Source organism: Oncorhynchus masou, chromosome 23 (assembly GCF_036934945.1).
Source record: "Oncorhynchus masou masou isolate Uvic2021 chromosome 23, UVic_Omas_1.1, whole genome shotgun sequence".
NCBI classification, from domain to species: Eukaryota; Metazoa; Chordata; class Actinopteri; order Salmoniformes; family Salmonidae; genus Oncorhynchus; species Oncorhynchus masou.
In genome coordinates, this window is record NC_088234.1 from 49,403,546 (window position 1) to 49,425,573 (window position 22,028).

Here is a 22,028-nt window from a genome sequence, read left to right on the forward strand (position 1 = left end):
TTCATCATGATATTTTCCTATAGCCTAATTTTCCTAAAAGGCGCCTTGGGTATTGAAGTTTTCAGCACATGGAAGAGTTATTATTATTATTATTTCAGAAGGATAATGCTGCACCTTGAAACCCTCTCATGTACTTCACTCAGAGTGTTTCAAGATCACAGTCAGAAAATAGTGCTGCGTGAACACTTTTTTTTTTTTTTTACAGTATGTCAGTGGTGTGTTTGCAGTGTTTATAGAACAAACTATAATTCATTGGAATGTGAAAAAGATTGGTATTGTTGGTGCTTAATTAACTGCTACACATTCACAATTGGTGTACACTGTTGCAATACAACCTGCACAACAGTAATCATTGTTGTTGACAAAAGTACACTTTTCTAAACTAAACTGGCACTCTGGCTGTAATCCCTGGAGGCAAAGCCTGGCTGGGTTCAGGCCCATTGAGCATCTGAAGTTACTTGCTATGTGCCTGATGTGTGTCAAAAACAAAGACAGACTGCAGAAAGGGAATCCAGTCTGGGTCTTCCTAAACTCCTACTAGGCTTGCTCTGTGAATGTTAGAGCAGCTCCTTTTGAAACTATTCTATCATTCCTGTGTGTATATTCAGACTGCTGGCAACATCTGAGGCCTTGGATTAGCTTTCCCTTTTGCATTAGGCAGCTTTTGATTACTGTGGCAGATACTTTAAGGAGGAAAAACACTGATAGGCTCCACTGAGAGGATTAAAAACTGACATCAAAACACTTATATTCTATATTGAATTGCTTAAGAGACATCAAAACTGGCCAATTTATCAAATAGAGGTCATGGTCATTGTCACCACTCTCACATCATAATGTACTGTAAAACATGTTTACCACTTCACACACTTCTCAACCGACTATTAGATTATTCATTTAATGGTACTATAATTTTTGAATTATTTTGGGTGTCTATGATATGCATGAAACAATAGTTTGAGTAAGCGCAGGAACAACATGGACATTCTCTATTGCATAACATGCTTTGAGCATAAAAGGTTGTCAAAACCAATTAGGCCATGAATGCAGACAAAAAAATGTGTTGTTCAGAGGGCAATTATCGACTACTCTGAAAGCTGAGCGATAGTTAGGATAGAATTGTGAGAAGGGTCAACTTTGGTGGTCTGGTGCCTATGCCCCTGTCTGTACGGCCAGATGAGAGCTTGACTCCAGTGAATACGAGGCAGAAGTTAAAATCAGCTGATAGAGGCGACAGTCTTACTGGAAGAAACTGGTACACTGATTGTAAAGGAGATGGATTTTATGCCGTTTATTGCGTGTTAGAAATTGGACATAATTGTATGTGCGGCTGAAAAGTGTCTGGGTCTGGAATTAATAGCAGAAGCATTGCAGAGAATACTGACTGATATTCCCTCCCACTGAGACTGTGAAAGATGTGATTTGGACTGTGGACTGAAGGCGTACAGTGTTTTTTATTTTTGTAGTTTGTGTGATGTTTCCCCCCAAAATCCTTTCCTGCAATGGACCTTTTTCCCCAGTTTACCACCCATACAGTAGGTGGCGGCATGCACCTCTAACGTTTGCTGACCGCCATAATACCATTGAAGAAGAAGAAGAAGAAGAAGCCTGCCTTGCTGAAGCAGAGGAGAGCAGAAAAGCCAACTGAGCCATTAAAGTTGGTGGAACTTTGTGAGAAATGGTGGAAGTGGATGTCGAATTGGAATCAAGCAGCCTGTCGAGCGAAGTTTGTGAATATGAATGTCCTGAATGGACAACAGTAGTGTCTAAAATTGGAGTGGAGGATAACGAATAGGTTTTTGTTGGGATGCATTTGTTCAGGTAAGGATGTAGATGTGGGAGACCCATTTGAGGTGTCAATCTTTTTTAAGTAGGTCTATGCTCTAAGAAAAGTGGAATTTATCAGAGTGGCAAAGGAATGGTCTTACTCTGATTGATTAATTATATTTCTGAAGAACAGAGGAAGATTGCAGTGGGCCTTAAAAGCATCCAGACAGCAGAAGTATCCTGCTTTGAACTTCAGAGCAGAGCGTCCATCAAAGGAGTCATCTCAGGGGTGGAAACGGATGTTCAGGTTGAGTACCTGAAGAGAATTCCTGCTGTGGTTTATGCCCAGTGCCTGAGACGCTAGGTGAATGGAGAAAAATGTTCAAGTTGGTCCGGATGATTTTTGATAAAGAGCACCTATCTACACATGTGAAGCTTGCTTATGTAGGAGACGCTGTAAGGGCCGAATTCAGACTTAGGAAATGTAGGCCTATGTCTTTCCTACGCACACCTTTCCAACGCACACCTTTCCAACGCACACCTTTCCTACGCACACCTTTCCTACGCACACCTTTCCTACGCACACCTTTCCTACGCACACCTTTCCTACGCACACCTTTCCTATGCACACCTTTCCTATGCACTTCTCAATAGTTGGTATTTAGACTTACCTTATGCAGGTGTGTAACGGCCTTTGCAGGCGGGGTTCCCTTGCGCAACCGCCAAATGAATGTAATTCAACCTCTGGAAACCCTCCCACTAGCTGACCAACATATTTTCTTTTGGAGTTTTACTTAATAGGGTTTTCAGTACATTTATCTAAAGCCATCACTTTAAATTTGGTGTACCTTTAATTTGAATTTTCTCAACAGACTAACTAAAAGGTGCGAACACTTCAGAAAATTAGGGACCATTGAAAGAAAGATATGTAAATACACTCATATTCATCTCCTTTTCAGCACCAATTGATAGATTTAAAGATCTGATCTTCTATATTATTTAGGGTTAGGAAAGTATTTTTATGAATAATAAAAAAACAGGTTTGGAGAGCCTTTATGCACAAAATATAGTGGTTTGATTCATCCTGAACGTTGTCATATTCAATTGTTCAATCCATGAAATAGTGTACAATGGGTTGATTAGTAGTCCTATAAATCTACCCTAATAATCCTCACTAATCCTGGAACTGGGATGACAACGGTCCAGTTGTCATGAACTGTGCACCAGCCTCCAGGTTTAAACTGCTATGTCTGCAATACAAAATGACTCAAATAGGCTACATGTTCCAAATGATTTCACAACTTGTAATACGTTAGCCTTATATGATTCACTATTGCTAGCGATCCTCAGGAACAACCACACAAACATGACAGAGGAAAGAAAGGTAAAGTAATGATGTAATGGAATGATGAAAAATGTAAGGAAACTGACAAGTCAATGACAGTTATAAATGTACAGTTCAAGTCGGAAGTTTACATACACCATAGCCAAATACATTAAACTCAGTTATTCACAATTCCTCACAATTAATCCAAGTAAAAATTCCATGTCTTCGGTCTGTTAGGATCCCCACTTCATTTTAAGAATGTGAAATGTTAGAATAATAGTAGAGAGAATTGTTTATTTCAGCTTTTATTTCTTTCATCACATTCCCAGCAGGTCAGAAGTTTACATACACGTAATTCGTATTTGGTAGCATTGCCTTTAAATTGTTTAACTTGGGTCAAACGTTTCAGATAGCCTTCCACCAACTTCCCACAATAAGTTGGGTGAATTTTGGCCCATTCCTTCTGACAGAGCTGGTGTAACTGAGTCAGGTTTGTAGGCCTCCTTGCTCGCACACACTTTTTCAGTTCTGCCCACAAATGTTCTATAGGATTGAGGTCAGGGCTTTGTGATGGCCTCTCCAATACCTTGACTTTGTTGTCCTTAAGCCATTTTGCCACAACTTTGGAAGTATGCTTGGGGTCATTGTCCATTTGGAAGACCCATTTGCCGTCTTGAGATGTTGCTTATATATATCCACATCATTTTCAAATAAAAAGGGGAAGAGGGATTTTTTTTTAAACTTCCGGAGTGTACATTGGAAGACTTGCAAGGGACACTGCGCCGGAAGATGGCCCGCCCTCCCAGGCTCCCCTTGAGCCTGTGTAGGGTTCAGATCTGTTTTACTATCTATATATACAAATATATGTGGACACCTCTTCAAATGAGTGGATTCAGCTATTTCAGCCACACGCATTGCTGACAGGTGCATTAAATCGAGCACACAGCCATGCAATCTCCATAGAGAAACATTGACACGCCTCCAACACAATCATCAAGTTTGCAGACAACACAACAGTAGTGGGCTTGATTACCAACAACGACGAGACAGCCTACATGGAGGAGGTGAGGTCACTGAGTGTGGTGTCAGGAAAACAACCTCTCACTCAAAGTCAACAAAACAAAGGAGATGATTGTGGACTTCAGGAAACAGCAGAGGGAGCACCCACCTATCCACATCGACGGGACAGTAGTGGAGAGGGTAGTAAGTTTTAAGTTCCTCGGTGTACACATCACGGACAAACTGAATTGGTCCACCCACACAGACTTCGTGGTGAAGAAGGCGCAGCAGCTCCTCTTCAACCTCAAGAGGCTGAAGAAATTTGGCTTGTTACCAAAAGCACTCACAAACTTTTATAAATGCACAATCGAGAGCATCCTGTCGGGCTGTATCACCGCAAGGTACGGCAACTGCTCCGCCCACAACCGTAAGGCTCTCCAGAGGGTAGTAAGGTCTGCACAACGCATCACCGGGGGCAAACTACCTGCCCTCCAGGACACCTACACCACCCGATGTCACAGGAAGGCCATAAAGATCATCAAGGACAACAACCACCCGAGCCACTGCCTGTTCACCCCGCTATCATCCAGAAGGCGAGGTCAGTACAGGTGCATCAAAGCAGGGACGGAGAGACTGAAAAACAGCTTCTATCTCAAGGCCATCAGACTGTTAAACAGCCACCACTAACATTGAGTGGCTGCTGCCAACATACTGACTCAACTCCAGCCACTTTAATAATGTAAACATTGATGTAAAAATGTATCACGAGCCACTTTAAACAATGCCACTTAATATAATGTTTACATACCCTACATTACTAATCTCATATGTATATACGGTACTCTATACCATCTACTGCATCTTGCCTATGCCGTTCTGTACCATCACTCATTCATATATTTTTATGTACATATTCTTCATCCCTTTACACATGTGTGTATAAGGTAGTTGTTTTGAAATTGTTAGGTTAGATTACTCGTTGTTTATTACTGCATTGTTGTAACTAGAAGCACAAGCATTTCGCTACACTCGCATTAGCATCTGCTAACCATGTGTATGTGACAAATAACATTTTATTTGAACTTTGTAGCAACAGTTTGGGGAAGGCCCTTTCCTGTTTCAGCATGACAATGCCCCTGTGCACAAAGCAAGGTCCATACAGAAATGGTTTGTCGACATCGGTGTGGAAGAACTTGACTGGCCTGCACAGAACCCTGACCTCAACCCCATCAAACACCTTTGGGACGAATTGGAACGCCGACTGCGAGCCAGGCCTAATTGGCCAACATCAGTGCTCAACCTCATTAATGCCCTTGTGGCTGAATGGAAGCAAGTCCCCACAGCAATGTTCTGACATCTAGTGGAAAGCCTTCACAGAAGGGTGGAGGCTGTTATAGCAGTAATGGGGGGGGGACCAACTCCATATTAACGCCCATGATTTTGGAATGAGATGTTCAGCGGGCAGGTGTCCACATACCTTTGGTCATGTAGTGTAATTTGTTTTATTTATTTTAGGTAGTTTGTATGGATATATCCCCTCACATCTGTTCCGTTTTTGGGGGAGTCCTGTTTCTATCCTGCACAGTAGATGGCGGCATGGAGAGTAAATTGTTCGAACACCAATATACCATTGTAGTAGAAGAAGAAGAAAAAGAAGAGCCATCTTCCCGACCGGAGAGAGTGGAAGAGATGGGAGATTGTTGAGACAATTTTGAGGGACCCCGGTGTTGTTAGAAGCCTCAAAGACACAACCTGGGGACGGTAGGATTACCGGTGTGGGTCGGGGAAAATGAAAGGGGCTTTTCTACAGTTTCCGGACTAGGAGTCTTTGGGAACCAGTGCAGTGGCGGGCTCGAGCGAGGAAGCTTTTTTCAAAATACAAAGCAAAGGGAAAAGAGATTCGAGTCAAGGTATTAGCTAATAGCGTAGGTTTGCAATCGAACAAATATAAAACTGACCGTGCATCATTACCGGAGACAGTTGATCTAAAACAGTAAGTAGTCGGTCAAGTTTGACGGTTGTGTAGTTTTTCAAAGGTGTCAATGTAAACAAACACCAAAGCCCTTGTTGAAGCGGGTGGTGTGTACTGTACTAGTAGTGGGGCTTTGAGACTCGGATTATCACCAACGGTAACCTGTCAGAGAGATAATGTGTTCGTAAAACGATTATTCTTTCAAGGTTTCCCTTAAATTATACATCTTACGACGTTTGCGAATGTTGACAATTGAGTCTTTTTATTTTTTAAGCTAGCTAGTTATTTTAGCAAGCTACTGAGTCTGATTGACCAGGCAGTGTTAGCTTAGCTAGCTGGCTAGTTAGCTAGCATTAGCCAGCTAAGCTAGCTAGCTAGCTAGCAGATCTTCAAGCTTGAGTAGTGAATCTCTGTCAAAGAAAGAATGACATACGTTAGCGAGATTATACTTACCAACGTTGTTTTATTTTAAATTAAAAAGGCCTTGCAAGTGTTTGGAACATTTTGTACGGCTGTCTCGAGACGGGTAGTGTATGCAGCACAGCTGATTCGTCAAGAAGGGGAGGTAGGAAATGGTGGAAAACAAGTTAAGTTTGTGTATATTTCATTTTAAGTACAGTAACTGACGTAAATATTTTTGTTTACGAGTTGGGTTAATCTTAGGTAATTGTTTAATTAAAAGTAGTTAGATAGAACCCTATAAAAATGCCTGTGTGTGTGACTTGTGAGTGGGGATCGTCTCCCTCGAAGCACTGCTCAATTTAGACAGTCAAGCAGAAACAGTCCAACTCAAAACTGGGGAGTGATAGGGGACAGAAACTAAATTGTTACCGAACTGGGATCAACTTTCTCAAACGACATGGATATAAGGTGTCTCAGAAGTTATTGCCCTAAATGGCATGGCCCTTGGTAATAAAGTTAAGTCATTGTGTTCCCAAGATTTGCCTATATTTTCCAAATACTGAGTACTAATTTGGTACAATTTGTGATGGGAGTATTTTTTTTTCCCCTACAATTGATAATGGATATTATTGTTTTACTGTGTAGTTCGCCTGTAAGACTACAGTGAGCTCTCAGCAGTGTTTTGGTTGTTTTGCTCACCCCTCCCCCAATTTTTACTGGAGACTTGTGGAAGTGTTCATTGCTTCTGCTCTCTTTCAGTGGTGGGCAGCTCTCACCCGTTTTTTCCCCCCTGCCTTTGACGGAAGGCCTTGGCTATTGTACAGTCCACTTGAATCCAGAGTTATATATCCTACAGTGGATGTAATGGAACTAATGTTCGCCGAGTGGGAAGACGGAGAGAGGTTCTCCTTCGAAGATTCTGACCGGTTTGAGGAGGACTCGCTCTGCTCCTTCATATCAGAGGCTGAGAGTCTGTGTCAGAACTGGAGGGGATGGAGAAAACAGTCTGCTGGACCAAATTCTCCTACAGTGAAGATTAAAGGTAAACACACACTTCACCTTCCATTGTATTATTTGTACTCACATCCTCATTACACTTTTAGTCCTCATTCCCATATTGACCTTTTACCACTTAAAACAACTTGATGCTTGTTGCCAAATATCATTGTGTAGTGGCCAGCATGGGTTCTCCTTTATCTCATTACCTAAAGTGCCTATGATGATGATCCAAAGCATCTGAAGGCTTGTCTTGAACCTGAATTTGTTGTTCATCATTGAAGTCAGTGTTTTTCTGTAAACATTTTACAATACACTCATACAATAGCCTACTTTCAGAAAATTGCTAGGCCTGCACATTATCTTCACTAATTGTACATTTGAGTAACGCTGTAGGCCTGTAAACAGCTTTTACCAGTGTTGCCTAGTTTGAAATAATTAATTATGTCCTAATTTCAGGTTGATTGTCCTGTCCACGTCATTTGCGCATTTGATAATTTAGTATATGTTACATTTCCCCCAGCATATAGGCCTAGCAAGCTTGTTCTCTCAGAATTAAGCCAATTTGTTGACACTGCACAACAGTCCATATTGCTCAGCTTCTCATTCTCTGAAGAGTCCTCAAAGGGCTCTGAACGCATCTCTATTGGACACTATGCAAATAGGAGAGAAGGTGCTGGCTGACAATGTCATTGATTCCTCATTTAATTTATTGGCTGTGATGTCATTGATGTGATAACCTCTTATTTTTTATTTTTTTTGCAGAATAGTTTCCATAATACTTGCATCATGTCACTTGTTTCTACACCCCCCTCCCATCAACTTCAGGTCTACATTATCCCCATAGCCTATTATTGATTTTATGCTTTCTCTACCAAAGCAGATAATGTTGTAAAGGCTAGGTGTAACTTTGTTTTCATTGAGGATAGTGGCATTGGAGTATCGAACACCATTTGAGTCAGTAGACGTCTCGTTATTTTCATGTGTCAAATAATACGATTTGACGCTTGAAATAACACTTTGATGCGTCAAATAATACTACTTGACTAATTAGGATTTTGATATGACTGCACGTCACATACATACATTTTTTTAACGTAGTGGTAACACAATCATTCATATTTCATATATCACAATGATTTGCTAGTTTGGGGGGCAACAGGGTTATGTAGCTGGCTATCTTGTTTAGTTCGTTGTCTTATTTCCATGATCTGAAGTTTGATTTCAATAGGAGTACAACAAGTTGCTTCCTAATAGTCACATGGATTCCTAAATATTGAGAATGACTGCAATTTCTGATCATTGTTTTTAGGCTGGTGGCATTGGTGCTAGCTTCCCTAGAAGTTGCTAAAAGCATCTGTAACAAAGCTATTTGTGAGTGACTTTGTCATACTGCAAGCAAAAGTCAATGTATTAGGGAGACTGCCTACCTCCAGTCTCCAAACTGTCATAGAGGTTTACAAATTGCTTGACTATTATTCTGTATTCTGACAAGGATGAATCAGGTGCAACTGATTGGGCTGTGGCTGGCTGGCAGCAGCAGCAGGCCCACAATAATTTCTTTCCTGCCTCTGGGATGGCTGCATGACAGGGAAAATGTTGGACTACCTAGCTAACATTTTAGATCCTGCTCTTATTTCAAAAGCTTACGCAGTTTTCCCATTTAACCGAACAAATTATTGCTTATTACCAACGCGGTATTGCAAACAAATCAATACTGGCCTCAAAAGTGGGTGGAGTAGCTTACTCAGCTGAAAGTTCTGAGTTGGCCTATTGGAGGGCAGCTGGGTAGGGACAAACAGAACGCCAACCCGTGTGGGTTGTACAAGCAAGTGAGGAACCGGTGTGGGAGAACCTATTTATTAGAAGTCTCATCTCTTGGAGTTTGGGGAGAGGGTGTGTGTGCGGTCAGGCATGTTTGTTTGGGTTTATGGAGTGGTGGGGGAAGGGCTGAGTGGAGTCAGCTGTGGACTGTATAGAGGGCTTTGTCTTGTGCAGGTCATTTACTTCAGAGCTGGGGATTGTGGTTTAGCAATAGAAACCCACATTTTATGAATCTACATATTGCTGCTGATCTTGCACAAAAGAGCTGCCAAACCTCAAAGCCTTCCCATCTAAAGTCAGTCAAATCCCCCCAAAAGTAAGATCAGTAAAATAGATTTTACTGTAATTTCCCCCCTTGAAGGCTAGCCCATATCTCTCCATCTCCATTGCTCAAAATGTAGGGCATGTTAAAGGTTAGGGTTTTGGTTAGGCCCTATGCATCTGTTGGCTCTGCTCTTTCGTCCATAACCACAGACTAATGGGCGTGTGTGTTTGTGTGTGTGAGCAGCAGTCCTTCACTTTTACACCGCTCTATGATGGAACAGCTGTTTGAGCGTGCCCCCCTGTCCCGCTCTCTCCCGATTGGTTAGTCACTGTGTAACTGGCAGTGGCCGGACCCTCTTACTGCCCACTCGCTGCTGTTACTGCCATCCTCCTACTCTTTCTCTCTATCCCTCTCTCCCTCTATCCTTCCTATTTGTAGCCTCCAAGGGACAGGTGGGGACTGGGGAGCAAGTGTTAATAGAGATGTAAATCACCTGGGTCTGCTCTCTCCATGGGGTTTTCCCTGTTTGTCGAGCATGAAAAGCTCAAGCCTAGCATCTAATGGCATAGAATTCACACAACTGCCTTGGGCTTAAGCCAATAAAAACATACCTTTATTTTCCCACTATTTGTAACACAATAACACCAGTAACTCAATTCAACGAGCCTGGATAAATATTTATTGTTCAGCGATATGATTTCTGTTTAGTTTTTCTGTTATAGGTTCCTATAACTCAAACTAAAACAGTTGCTAACACTGCTCTTGTGGTGGGTGATTTCATGAGGTGAGAAGATGGCAGTGTGGGTGGAATAGCTGTGGTGGCAATACAATACCTACCAGACCTGGGTTCAAGTACATGTGTATTTGTTATTGAAATACACTACTTATTTTCTGTGTATTTGAGTATTTTCAAATAATGTGTCCCAAACCCGACTCAACTATTTCGATTGGAAGTATTTGAAAGTGTTTTCAAAATAATTTCTATTAAATAGCCTACTGTTTGAAAGTATTTTCAAATTCTTATTCCAAATACTATTTTAAAATAACTTGGTTAAATGCATGGTAGTCTGTTTGAGTCTGTGTATTTCCAAATTTATTCCAATATTCAAAAAACTTTTCTTTTCAAATAAAAAATATTTAAATACTTACTTCCAAATGTCTTTGAATGTAATTTAAATACTACGGCTGGGAATTGCCAGGGACCTCAAGATACGATATGATGCTTAGGTGCCGATACGATATGTGTGTTCATGTGTTCAGTGCTTCAGTGCTTTCAGAAAGTATTCACACCCCTTGAATTTTTCCACATTTTGTTGTTACAGCCTGCATTGAAAATTGATTACATTTAGTTTTTTTTGTCACTGGCCTCCACACAATGTCAAAGTGAGAGTTTTTATTTGTATTTTTTTAAATATATTTTTATGAATAAAAAATGAAAAGCTGAAATGTCTTGAGTCAATTAAGTATTCAACAAGAAAGGAAGACCAAGGCACTCTTCATATAATTAATTAAAATGCCTTTATTAGTATGGCATGTTCAATAGAAACAAAGTTTTTAATAAATCCGACACGTTTCGGCTGCATGGCCTTCAGGAGTACAACAAAAATAATACAATGTCCTCTTTTGAACAGCTTTTCCAATTTGCCCTAATTAGAAGAGGGAGTGGTTACAAAATAGATTGGACACACCGAGTAAGCAATACTATACACATTCAAAAGTGAAATACTGAAGCTATGTTATAAAAATACAACTCCAAGCTAGAAGTATCAGGACACTTAGAAAAGGTAGTTCTAACCTTAAATATGCCTGGGAGAAGTGTCAAGAATAAGACAGCAATATATTCCATAGTACACTAGAACACAGCAAAAAGTATTCAAACCCTTTGTTATGGCAAGCCAAAATACATTCAGGAGTAAAACATGTGCTTAAGAAGTTGCATGGACTCATTCTGTGTACAATAATAGTGTACCATGATTTTTGAATGACGACCTTATCTCTGTACCCCGCACATACAATTATCTGTAAGGTCCCTTAGTCGAGCAGTGAATTTCAAACACAGATTTAACCCAAAAGACCCAGCAGGGAGATTTTCCAACGCCTCAGAAGGGCACGTAATGGATAAAATAAAAAAGCAGACATTGAATATCCCTTTGAGCATGGTAAAGTTATTAATTAAACTTTGGGTGCTGTAAAAAATACACCCTGTCACTACAAATATACAGGCATCCTTCCTAACTCAGTTGCCAGAGAGGAAGAAAAACACTCAGGGACCTCACTGTGGGGCCAATGGTGACTTTAAAACAGAGTTGAATGGCTGTGATGGGAGAGAACTGAGGATGGATCGACAACATTGTAGTTACTCCACAATACTAACCTAAATGACAGAGTGAAAAGAAGGAAACCTGACAGAACAAAAATATTTGAAAACATGCATCCTGTTTGCAACAAGGCACTAAATAATGCTGATTTTCTTTGCAAAGCAAATGTCTTTTTGTCCTGAATGCAAAGTGTTCGGTTTGGGCCAAATCCAATACAACAGATTACTGAGTACCACGCTCCATATTTTCAAGCATGGTGGTGGTTACATCATGTTATATGTATGTTTGTTATCTTTAATGACTGGTGAGTTTTTAGGATTAAAAAAGAAAGTTGTGCAAACACAGGCAAAATTCTAGATGAAACCCCGGTTCAATCTGCTTACCACCAGACACTGAAAGGTGAATTCAACTTTTAGCAGAACAATAACCAAAAACACAAGGTCAAAGCTACACCGGAGTTGCTTACCAAGAAGACAGTGAATGTTTGAGTGGCCAAGTTTCAGTTTTCACTTGACTTAAATCGGCTTAAATCTATGACAAGACATAAATGTTTGTCTAGCAATGATAAACAACTAATTTGACAGAGCTTGAAGAATTCTTGAAAAAAATAATGTCCAAATATTGTACAATCCAGGTGTGCAAAGCTTTTAGAGACTAGAGACCTAGAAATACTCACAGCTGTAATCGCTGCCAAAGGTTATTCTAACGTGTATTGACTCAAGGGTGTGAATTCTTGTTTGAATTAAATTTGATCTGCATTTAATTTGAAATATTTTTTGTTGTTATGGGGTATTGTGTGCGTGGATGGGTGAGAGAAAATATTGTTAATCCATTTTGAATTTGGCTGTAACATAACAAAATGCGGTATAAGTCAAGTCGAAGGAATACTTTCTGAAGGCACTGTATATCAGACAACATACCACAGTATGAGTCAACTACTTGTTTACTGTTCTATTTATGTTGGTAACCAGTTTATAATGGCAATAAGGTACCTCAGGGGTTTGTGGTATGTGGCGAAAATACCACTGCTGAGGGCTGTATTCAGGCAGTACCCAAGTCTGATACCCGCTATTGAGCCCTTTGGTCCTACATGCCCATCTCCATGAAAACCAAGGTGTAGCCCCCATACACTGCTATGTTAGGAGAGGAAATGAGGACGGAGTGTCAGCTGAGGGTCAGGGCTTTGTCTTGGGCGTGTAGTGGTGGTGTGCTCGGCCTGTGCTGGGCCTCAATTTATTTTCTAATCTGAAGAGAGGGTCATCACTAATGTTTTCTTCAATTGTTTGAGGGACAATTAAAAAATGTTCTGCATCATCCTGACAAAGAGGAGTCATATCCTGCCAAAACTTGTTTTGTTATATTGTGTAGAGTGTATACCTAGCCTCACAAATTCCTTTCTTTCAACAACAAAAAAATCTGAAATGTATTTGTCAGATGTAACAATATATTTTTGTTCTTGGACTAAGTCTACACTATTACTATTCTTGCAACGGTCATCGGAATTGTTAAGGTTTTAAAAATTCGAATAAATGCAACAGTTGGACAATGGATGAAGATTCTCCAAACTTTTAATTTTTATAGTTCGACAGGAATGAACTGAATTACAGCATATAAAACATTTTACTGGCAAGGACAAGTAATCAATGGAGTTCAGGCATTGTGTTGGGAATTCATGAATACATTTTTATTATTGTATCAGGTAGGCTTGGGCAATATACCGTATACCGGGGTATTTCGAAATACCGACGCTATGATATTCAATACCGCACGCACCCCTGTGGGCTGCGGGGGTGCGTGCTACGCCACTGCGTATAACGAAGTTAAGTATAACTATAAGAAACCTAATATGTGTCATAAATTATCTAGCTCAGGGCTCCAAGCTATACATTTGGTTTGCTAACTTGCTAGATGTCAAGATCAAGCTTCTTGGTTACATCAGAGACATGAAAATCTGGATGCTGCCCAACTCTAGTATCGGGTATTTTTGTGACGTTTTGTGTTAAAATAAAATCTTTGTGGGTTGGTTTGCATAAATACAATGGGTGTGTTTGCATATATATATTTTTAAAAAGAAGAACATATGGGTGGAATAGGGCTGCAACCACCAAACACTTGCTCTGTCTAACCTACCTGCACTCACATGCGCTGTCTAGACTGCCTCATTAATTACGGTTGTCATGTTCTCTTGCATAATTCAACAGGTGTGCCAAAAGCAGGATACCCTCGGATTAAAAGTTAACATGGTTGGCTCTTTGACCTATCAATCAAATGTATTTATAAAGCCATTTTTACATCTGCAGATGTCACACAGTGCTATACAGAAAGTCAGCCTAAAACCCCAAACAGCAAGTAATGCAGATGTTAGAAGCAGGGTGGCTAGGAAAAACTCCCTAGGAAGGCAGGAAGCTAGGAAGAAACCTAGAGAGGATCCAGGCTCTGAGGGGTGGCCAGTCCTCTTCTGGCTGTACCGGGTGGAGATTACATGGCCATTTAAGGCCAGATTGTTCTTCCAAATGGACAATGACCCCAAGCTTACTTCCGAAGTTGCAGCAAAATGTCTTAAGGACAACAAAGTCAAGGTATTGGAGTGGCCATCACAAAGCCCTGACCTCAATCCCATAGAAAATGTGTGGGCAGAACTGAAAAGGTGTGTGTGTGTGTGTGAGCAAGGAGGCCTACAAACCTGACTCAGTTACACCAGCTCTGTCAGGAGGAATGGGTCAAAATTCACCCAACTTATTGTGGGAAGCTTGTGGAAGGCTATCTGAAACGTTTGACCCAAATTAAACAATTTAAAGGCAATGCTACCAAATACTAATTGAGTGTATGTAAACTTCTGACCCACTGGGAATGTGATGAAAGAAATAAAAGCTGAAATAAACAATTCTCTCTACTGTTATTCTGACATGTCACCTTCTTAAAATGAAGTGGTGATCCTAACTGACCTAAGACAGGTAATTTTTACTTGGATTAAATGTCAGGAATTGTGAAAAACTGAGTTTAAATGTAGTTAGCTAAGGTGTATGTAAACTTTTGACTTCAACTGTAAGCGTTGAGACACTTACTGCGTTAAATTTCAGATGAAGCTTTAGTGTTCTTATACATTCAGTGGAAAGACAATGTATTCCATTATAGCCCATTTCAGCCAAGTTCCGGGGTGTTTTTGACTGGTCATACAAACATTTCCATGGTCGTAATGCTAACGGGTAAAAATGAGAGGCACAAGCAAGAATATGAAAGCAATCAATCCAGTGAGATTTAAGTGACAAGTGGATTTTTGCACCCCTCAAACTAGAAGGCTAAAAAAGGCATCCTCAGGTGGGTGGGACATGCGCATGGCTAATTATTCTGTGACTAAACCACCTGTCAGGCCATTGTGTTTGCATGTCTGATGTCGGCGCCTGAAATACAAGATGTAGGTTTAAGATTGTTGGATGGATTGCAGTGCCGTTGCCTCATGAGTTTTCATTAGCATACGTCTCCCTGATGAATTAGATTGCAAGGCTGCAATGGCAATTCAGTTATTACTGATGAAGATTTATACAGTATCTGCACATTTTATGGAAGTTGGCTGTGCTTAATTTTATAAAAAAAAAAAAAAAAAAAAAACCCACACCAGCTCTGCAGTCCGAGCCAGCTGGAAATGGCGCTGTTTCTGGGTAGGCCTACAGTACCCGTCAAAAGTTTGGACACATGCTCATTCATGGGGTTTTCTTTATTTTTACTATTTTCTACACAATACTATGAAATAACACATATGGAATCATGTTTATATTTATGTTTTACATTCTTCAAAGTAGCCACCCGTTACCTTGATGACAGCTTTGCACAGTCTTGGCATTCTCTCAACCAGCTTCACCTGGGATGCTTTTCCAACAGTCTTGAAGGAGTTCCCACATTTTTGTATTTTTTATTTTACCTTTATTTTACTAGGCAAGTCAGTTAAGAACAAATTCTTATTTTCAATGACGGCCTAGGAACAGTGGGTTAGGTGCCTGTTCAGGGGCAGAACGACAGATTTTGTACCTTTTCAGCTCGGGGATTTGAACTTGCAACCTTTCGGTTACTAGTCCAATGCTCTAACCACTAGGCTACACTGCCGCCCCAGTGTAGCCAACTGCCGCCCCAAAGCAGCCAACAAATTCTATTCCCACTAAGCGCAAACCAGATGGGATGGCATATCGCTGCAGAATGCTGTGATAGCCATGTGGGTTAAGTGTGCCTTGAATTCTAAATAAATCACTGACGGTGTCACCAGCAAAGCATCCCCACACCACATCCACCATGCTTAACGATAGGAACCACTCATGTGGAGATCATCCGTTTACCTACTCTGCGTCTCAAAGACACAGCGGTTAGAACCAAAAATCTCAAATTTGGACTCATCAGACCAAATGACAGAATTCCACCAGTCTAATGTCCATTGCTCATGTTTCTTTGCCCAATCAAGTCTTCTTCTTATTGATGTCCTTTTAGTAGTGGTTTCTTTGCAGCAATTCGACCATGTAGGCCTGATTCACGTAGTCTCTTCTGAACAGTTGATGTTGAGATGTCTATTACTTGAACTCTGTGAAGCATTTATTTGTGGTGCAATCTGAGGCTGGTAATTCTAATGAACTTATCCTCTGCAGCAGAGGGAACACTGTGTCTTCCTCTCCTGTGGCGTTCCTCGTAGCGCTTGGTTTTTTGACTGCACTTGAAACTTTCAAAATTCTTGACATTTTCCGGATTGACTGACCTTCATGTCTTAAAGTAATGAAGGACCGTCTTTGCTCTTTTGAGCTGTTCTTGCCATAATATGAACCTTTTTGGTAAAATACCATCTTCTGTATATCACCCTTGTCACAGTACAACTGATTGGCTCAAACGCATTAAGAAGGAAAGATATTCCACATTCACTTTTAACAAGGCACACCTGTTAATTGAAATGCATTCCAGGTGACTACCCCATGAAGCTGTTTGAGAGAATGCCAAGAGTGTGCAACGGGTGGCTACTTTGAAGAATCTCAAATTTGTTTAACTCTTTTTTTTTTTTGGTTACTACATGATTCCATATGTGTTATTTCATAGTTTTGATGTCTTCACTATTATTATTCAATGTAGAACATAGTAAAAATAATGAAAAACCCTTGAATGAGTAGGCGTGTCCAAACTTTTGACTGGTACTATATATGTTTCTAGTGCGTTTTATTTTTAGCGACTCGTTGTTGTAGCTGTTGAAGAATGCTGTATCTGGAGAACGGGTGATGTGTGTTCAGGACCCCTCAGGAAACCTAGACTCTTCCTTGGCTGACAGGACATTGCCTGGCTACCCAGACTCCTTGCTTCGGGCCAAACGCTACGCCACGCCCACGGATGTAAGTTTCTTCTTCACAATGTGTCTGGATCTGAGTACCTCCCTGAACGTTCACCGAATGCGAACACATTTGGGGCCGTCTGATTGGTCCAGAAACCGATGGGTAAATGCTGAGACACGTGGGTAAAGCGGTGGTTTAAAAATGTATCATTGGCTTTGATACTCTGATTGGTTAGAGACAATCCAATTGCTGATGTACAGTGCCCCTCGTCTCCACAAACAACTTCAATGATTGCAGTCTCAGACCTAAAGTATGTAGTGAACGACAGCAGCGGAATCATTTAGTGTGAGCCATCAGGCTATACAGGAGGGGCTGCAGGTTTGGCAGCTGTCCTGCTCTCTGATGACGGAGACCAAGGGAGCTTTAGAGTCCTAAGTAGGTCCAGTAGGTTTTCCTGACCACGTGACATGACTTGTAACAGGGAACCCCAAAGTTGTTTTTCTCCCAACTAAGGCTGATGGTTTTTCCCGGTCAGGCCCATTAGTTGAGTGTGGAGACTTGTACCAAGGCAATGTTTGTGTCAACTGTGGAGACTTGCACCAAGGCAATGTTTTTGTCAACCGGTCAAAATAGTTGACTACAACCCTCCCCATCCTTGATAGGTTGACCATGGCTTCTGACCATGTGAACCACAGCCATCAGTTGTTGACATTATTCAGACTGCTTTCTTTCCTCATATTGTTGATGGCAGAACAAGTGAGCCTGGAAACAGGTCTGTGTTTTTAAAGTTAGAGACCCATATTTTTCATGGCAGCCCTCATTGTCCTTCATACGAGTTCGGTAGATTGCTAACTCTACACTTTACAAAGCATACACACTCCCCAGTTTCTCTGTAGTGTCTCTCTTTCTGTCTTATACACAACACACACACTTACGGCCGAGAACCATAGAGCATGTTAGGGCGATGAAACAACAGAGCCCCATTCATTTTCGATGGATGGGTGGAAGCGAAGTGGGTGGTTGGGCAATGCAAGCATGGCGAGGGAGCGTTAACAGGGCAGGACCTAAGTTGTGGAAAGTTGAACTTTATGCTAATACATTGCGATATCGCAGCTGCGCTTGACCAATCGAAGCTCACTATAGCTTCCAGGCTCTACTGGATTGACTGTTGATGCCTCCACATGAGGGTGAAGCTGGCATGGCTATCCAAATTTCACGCTAATAGTGGATCCCTACTGTTACACACACACACACCAGGACCCTTTTGCTTATTCACCTTCCATCCATGTGGTGTGTTTGGGTGAACCCTTAGGAGCAGAGCTCCTCAATGTTTGGTTCTCTCTTTCTCTCTCTGTGTGTCTGTTAGATGGTCAGGTCATCCCTCTGGTGGAGCTATCAGCCAAGCAGGTTGCATTCCACATCCCGTTTGAGGTGGTGGAGAAGGTCTACCCTCCTGTCCCCGAGCAGCTGCAGCTCCGCATCGCCTACTGGAGCTTCCCAGAGAATGAGGAGGACATCCGGTGAGGCTGGATACACACGCACACGTTTGTTTTCCTATCCTTGTGGGGACCATAACATTTATTCCCATTCAAAATCCTATTTTCCTTAACCCCTATTTCCTAAACCTCACCCCAATTGTAACCCTGAAGTCTAAAATAGCATTTTCCTTGTGGGGACTGGCGAAATGTCCCTACTTGTCAAACTTTTACTTGTTTTACTATCCTAGGACTTTTGTTACCCACAAGGATATTAAAACCAAACTGTACACGCGCTCTGAAGTCTACCTGAGATCGTCTCAGATTTCCATATGTTCAGAGATATCTGGAGACACACTGATCTTTGTGGGATTGTTGTTAAAGGTCCAATGCAACTGTTTTTATCTCTATCAAATTATTTCTGGGTAACAATTAAGTATCTACTGTGATTGTTTTCAATTAAAATTGTCCACAAGAAAAAGCTTTTTAGCACAGGACAATTCTCAAGTAAGAATTTTGCTAGGACTGTCTGAGAGTAGTCTAAATGAGGAGGGGAAAGGTGAAAATAAGTTATTGGCAGAGGTTTGGAACTCTTTCTTATTTGTCTATTAACTAATTTACCGCATGGTGATGTCAACATGGAAGGCCAAAACTATCCCATGAAAACAGGCTGAAATTTCAGCCAGTCTTTTCAAACAGCTCTTACACTAAAAGGGCATTATCTTATTTTTCACAGATATTATTCCAACCTCATAGTGTGGAAATATGTATAAAACATAACATTTTGGACTACACTGGGCCTTTAAAGGATGACAAGGAAATGAAATGGCATGAGGCTTATTGTACATCGTACTCTCTCTGTTTTGGAATCCCATTCCATTTCACCTTATCACACACCCACTCATTTACATTTACGAAATCACTCAAAACATTCACTCATGCCAAATACTGGGGACCACTCACACATTATACAAATAGCTAGCACTTCTTCAGAGGGGACATAGTATTTGGAGAAGTTAGTGTATCTTAATTTTTCTCTGATCTCATCCCCTCTCTCTGCTGTTCTCCCTCTGCAGGCTGTACTCGTGTCTGGCTAACGGCAGCCCTGATGAGTTCCAGCGAGGGGAGCAGCTGTACAGGATGAGGGCTGTCAAAGACCCTCTGCAGATAGGTGAGCACTGAACAGTGTCCTTCACCTAATTTCACCACAGCTCTAAGACAACAGCAGCACGGAAGGCTGAACTCTCCAAACATCCAACAAACCTCCATAAAATTGTCCTGGTCACATATTGGCTAGGCTTGATCCACAGCCCCACACTCACTCTGTGCTTTGGGCTTCAAAAACTAGTTGTGCATTTATCTAGTTGAACATTTATCCCAGGTAGGATGCTGTTTTCACCTCTGTTGCATCGGAATCCGGGTGGAGCCTCTGCATATCTCTGCTCATCCCAGATGACTGGATTAGAGCAGCTGGCCAGGGAGGCAGGCAGGATGTGTGGGGATTACATGTGCTTTAATGGCCCTAAATGGTCCAAACGGAGCCTCACTCACCAGTTCTAACAGATAGAGCTCAGTCCGCGCCATGCCACTCACCGCTCATCACTAGGGCTTAGAGTTTTCCTGACCCTGTGACACGACAACCTCTGCGCACTACTCTGGTGGTGATAGGCTACCACTAGGAACCAGGGGTTTTTACCGGTCAGGGTATATGGCCATACACTGATCAATCACCATTGAGGTTGCCAACCCTCTGTTCATTACTAGAAAGAGAACTTGATGGAGTGTAATCGTGTAGGAATGTTGCTGTTGTACTGTGCCATTTAGGACATTTCCTAGGTCAATGAATAAAACCACAGAGGTGAAATATAGTGCATAGATCTGCTATTACATGGACCACTTCAATGGGCACAGCACCTAGGATTAACTACAGGGGCCAAGCAGCCTGCCTGAAATCCACTGAGCATTCTACATAATGATTGTGTGACTCATCCATTACACTCAACATCACTGAGATGCCAGCTAGGATCAGAAAGTATTGCAGTGAAATGCCCCTTTTTGCACTGCTCAACAGTCGGGTTGGTGATTAATGCTTGTAAGTTATGTTAAAGGCAATTCTGGGTAGCTGAAAGCCGATATCTAGAGATATAACCTTTCACACTGTATTAAACCTTGGAGGGGCATATATTAGCTTTTTCAAATACATTCATAATGAACCAAGGGGTCTGATTCAAATGTTTACAACCATTTTGAGAGCAAGCGCTTTCTCTTTATCTGCAGTGTGTGCCTCATTGTTTTCCTGCGAGCCCCGGGTATGTCAGTGCTGTATTAGGTTAAACACATTAGAGTTAATTGTGAGGTAATGGAAACCATGTCTCCCAGTGGAAGTAGGAGGGGAAAGGAAGTAGGTTAGAGGTGGAGGAGGAGTTGGAGACTGCCAGGTAGGAGCAGAGAAACTGGAGCAGGAACAGAGCTCGGCTGACTGAAGGGGTCCTGTTATGTTGAATCTGGAACAGTTACTCTGAGCCGTTCCTCTACTCCCCCACCTCTCCTACCCTCCCCTCCTGCTCTGTGCCGGCTCAGGCTCACCAGGAGAATGCTGGCTGCTGTCCATTGGGTAAAAGCTTTTGGGCAACGTCCCCCTCTCCCTCTTTTTCCTCCTATCTCCTAGTCTTTCCATGTACATGGAAATAACTGCCTTTCATTTCCTGTCTGGCAGCCCAGGCTCAGGACGCATTACAGCACTGCTGCTGCACAGTGTCGGCCATCACCCTAAGAGTTCCTGCCCCACTTTATCATAACACTGTATTTCTCATTCCATTGCTCAAGTCTCATTGTTCGACACAGACAAATAGATGGACGTTACAGAGCAGATATTATCCCCTCTCTCTATTTCTTTCGGTCCCTCTCTTTCTCTCTCAAAGGTTTCCACCTCAGTGCCACCGTGGTGTCGCCCCAGGCTGGCCAATCAAAAGGGGCGTACAATGTGGCTGTCATGTTCGACCGCTGCCGCATCACTTCCTGCAGTTGCACCTGTGGAGCCGGGGCCAAGTGGTGCGCCCATGTGGTGGCCCTCTGCCTCTTCAGGATCCACAACGTGAGTTTAGAGTACAGACACAACATGAATTACACCGCATTACCACATGAAAACACCCATACACCTTTGTGTTGCAATTATAGTACAGTATACATGTGAGTTAGTGTAGTACTGTGATAACGGTCAATTCCATTTCAATTTAGGAACTTTTACTCCAACCCTGGTACAGACACAAGCCATAGCCTATAGATGGGTTGACAACGTCACAACAATTATTTGTGTGCAACTCCGAGTTCAAAGGCTCTGTGTTGTTGTCATAGATTGCTAGCAACAATGACTAGAAGCTGTTTGG

General features: G+C 41.7%; 1 protein-coding gene across 10 annotated transcripts in view; it reads left to right on the plus strand.

The window, feature by feature from the left end:
* The first annotated feature begins 5,715 nt into the window (after window positions 1-5,715).
* Window positions 5,716-22,028, plus strand: part of zswim8 (zinc finger, SWIM-type containing 8) — a 33,063-nt gene continuing 16,750 nt past the window's right edge. For 8 of the 10 annotated variants that reach the window (XM_064932388.1, XM_064932392.1, XM_064932391.1 and 5 more), the window contains exons 1-4: window positions 5,716-7,509; window positions 18,534-18,687; window positions 19,719-19,813; window positions 21,564-21,736. In XM_064932388.1, the coding sequence (XP_064788460.1) occupies window positions 7,332-7,509; window positions 18,534-18,687; window positions 19,719-19,813; window positions 21,564-21,736 (600 nt within the window). In that variant the 5' untranslated portion in view covers window positions 5,716-7,331. The remainder of the gene's footprint in view (window positions 7,510-18,533; window positions 18,688-19,718; window positions 19,814-21,563; window positions 21,737-22,028) is intronic. The other 2 variants (XM_064932389.1, XM_064932390.1) reach the window with 2 other exon arrangements.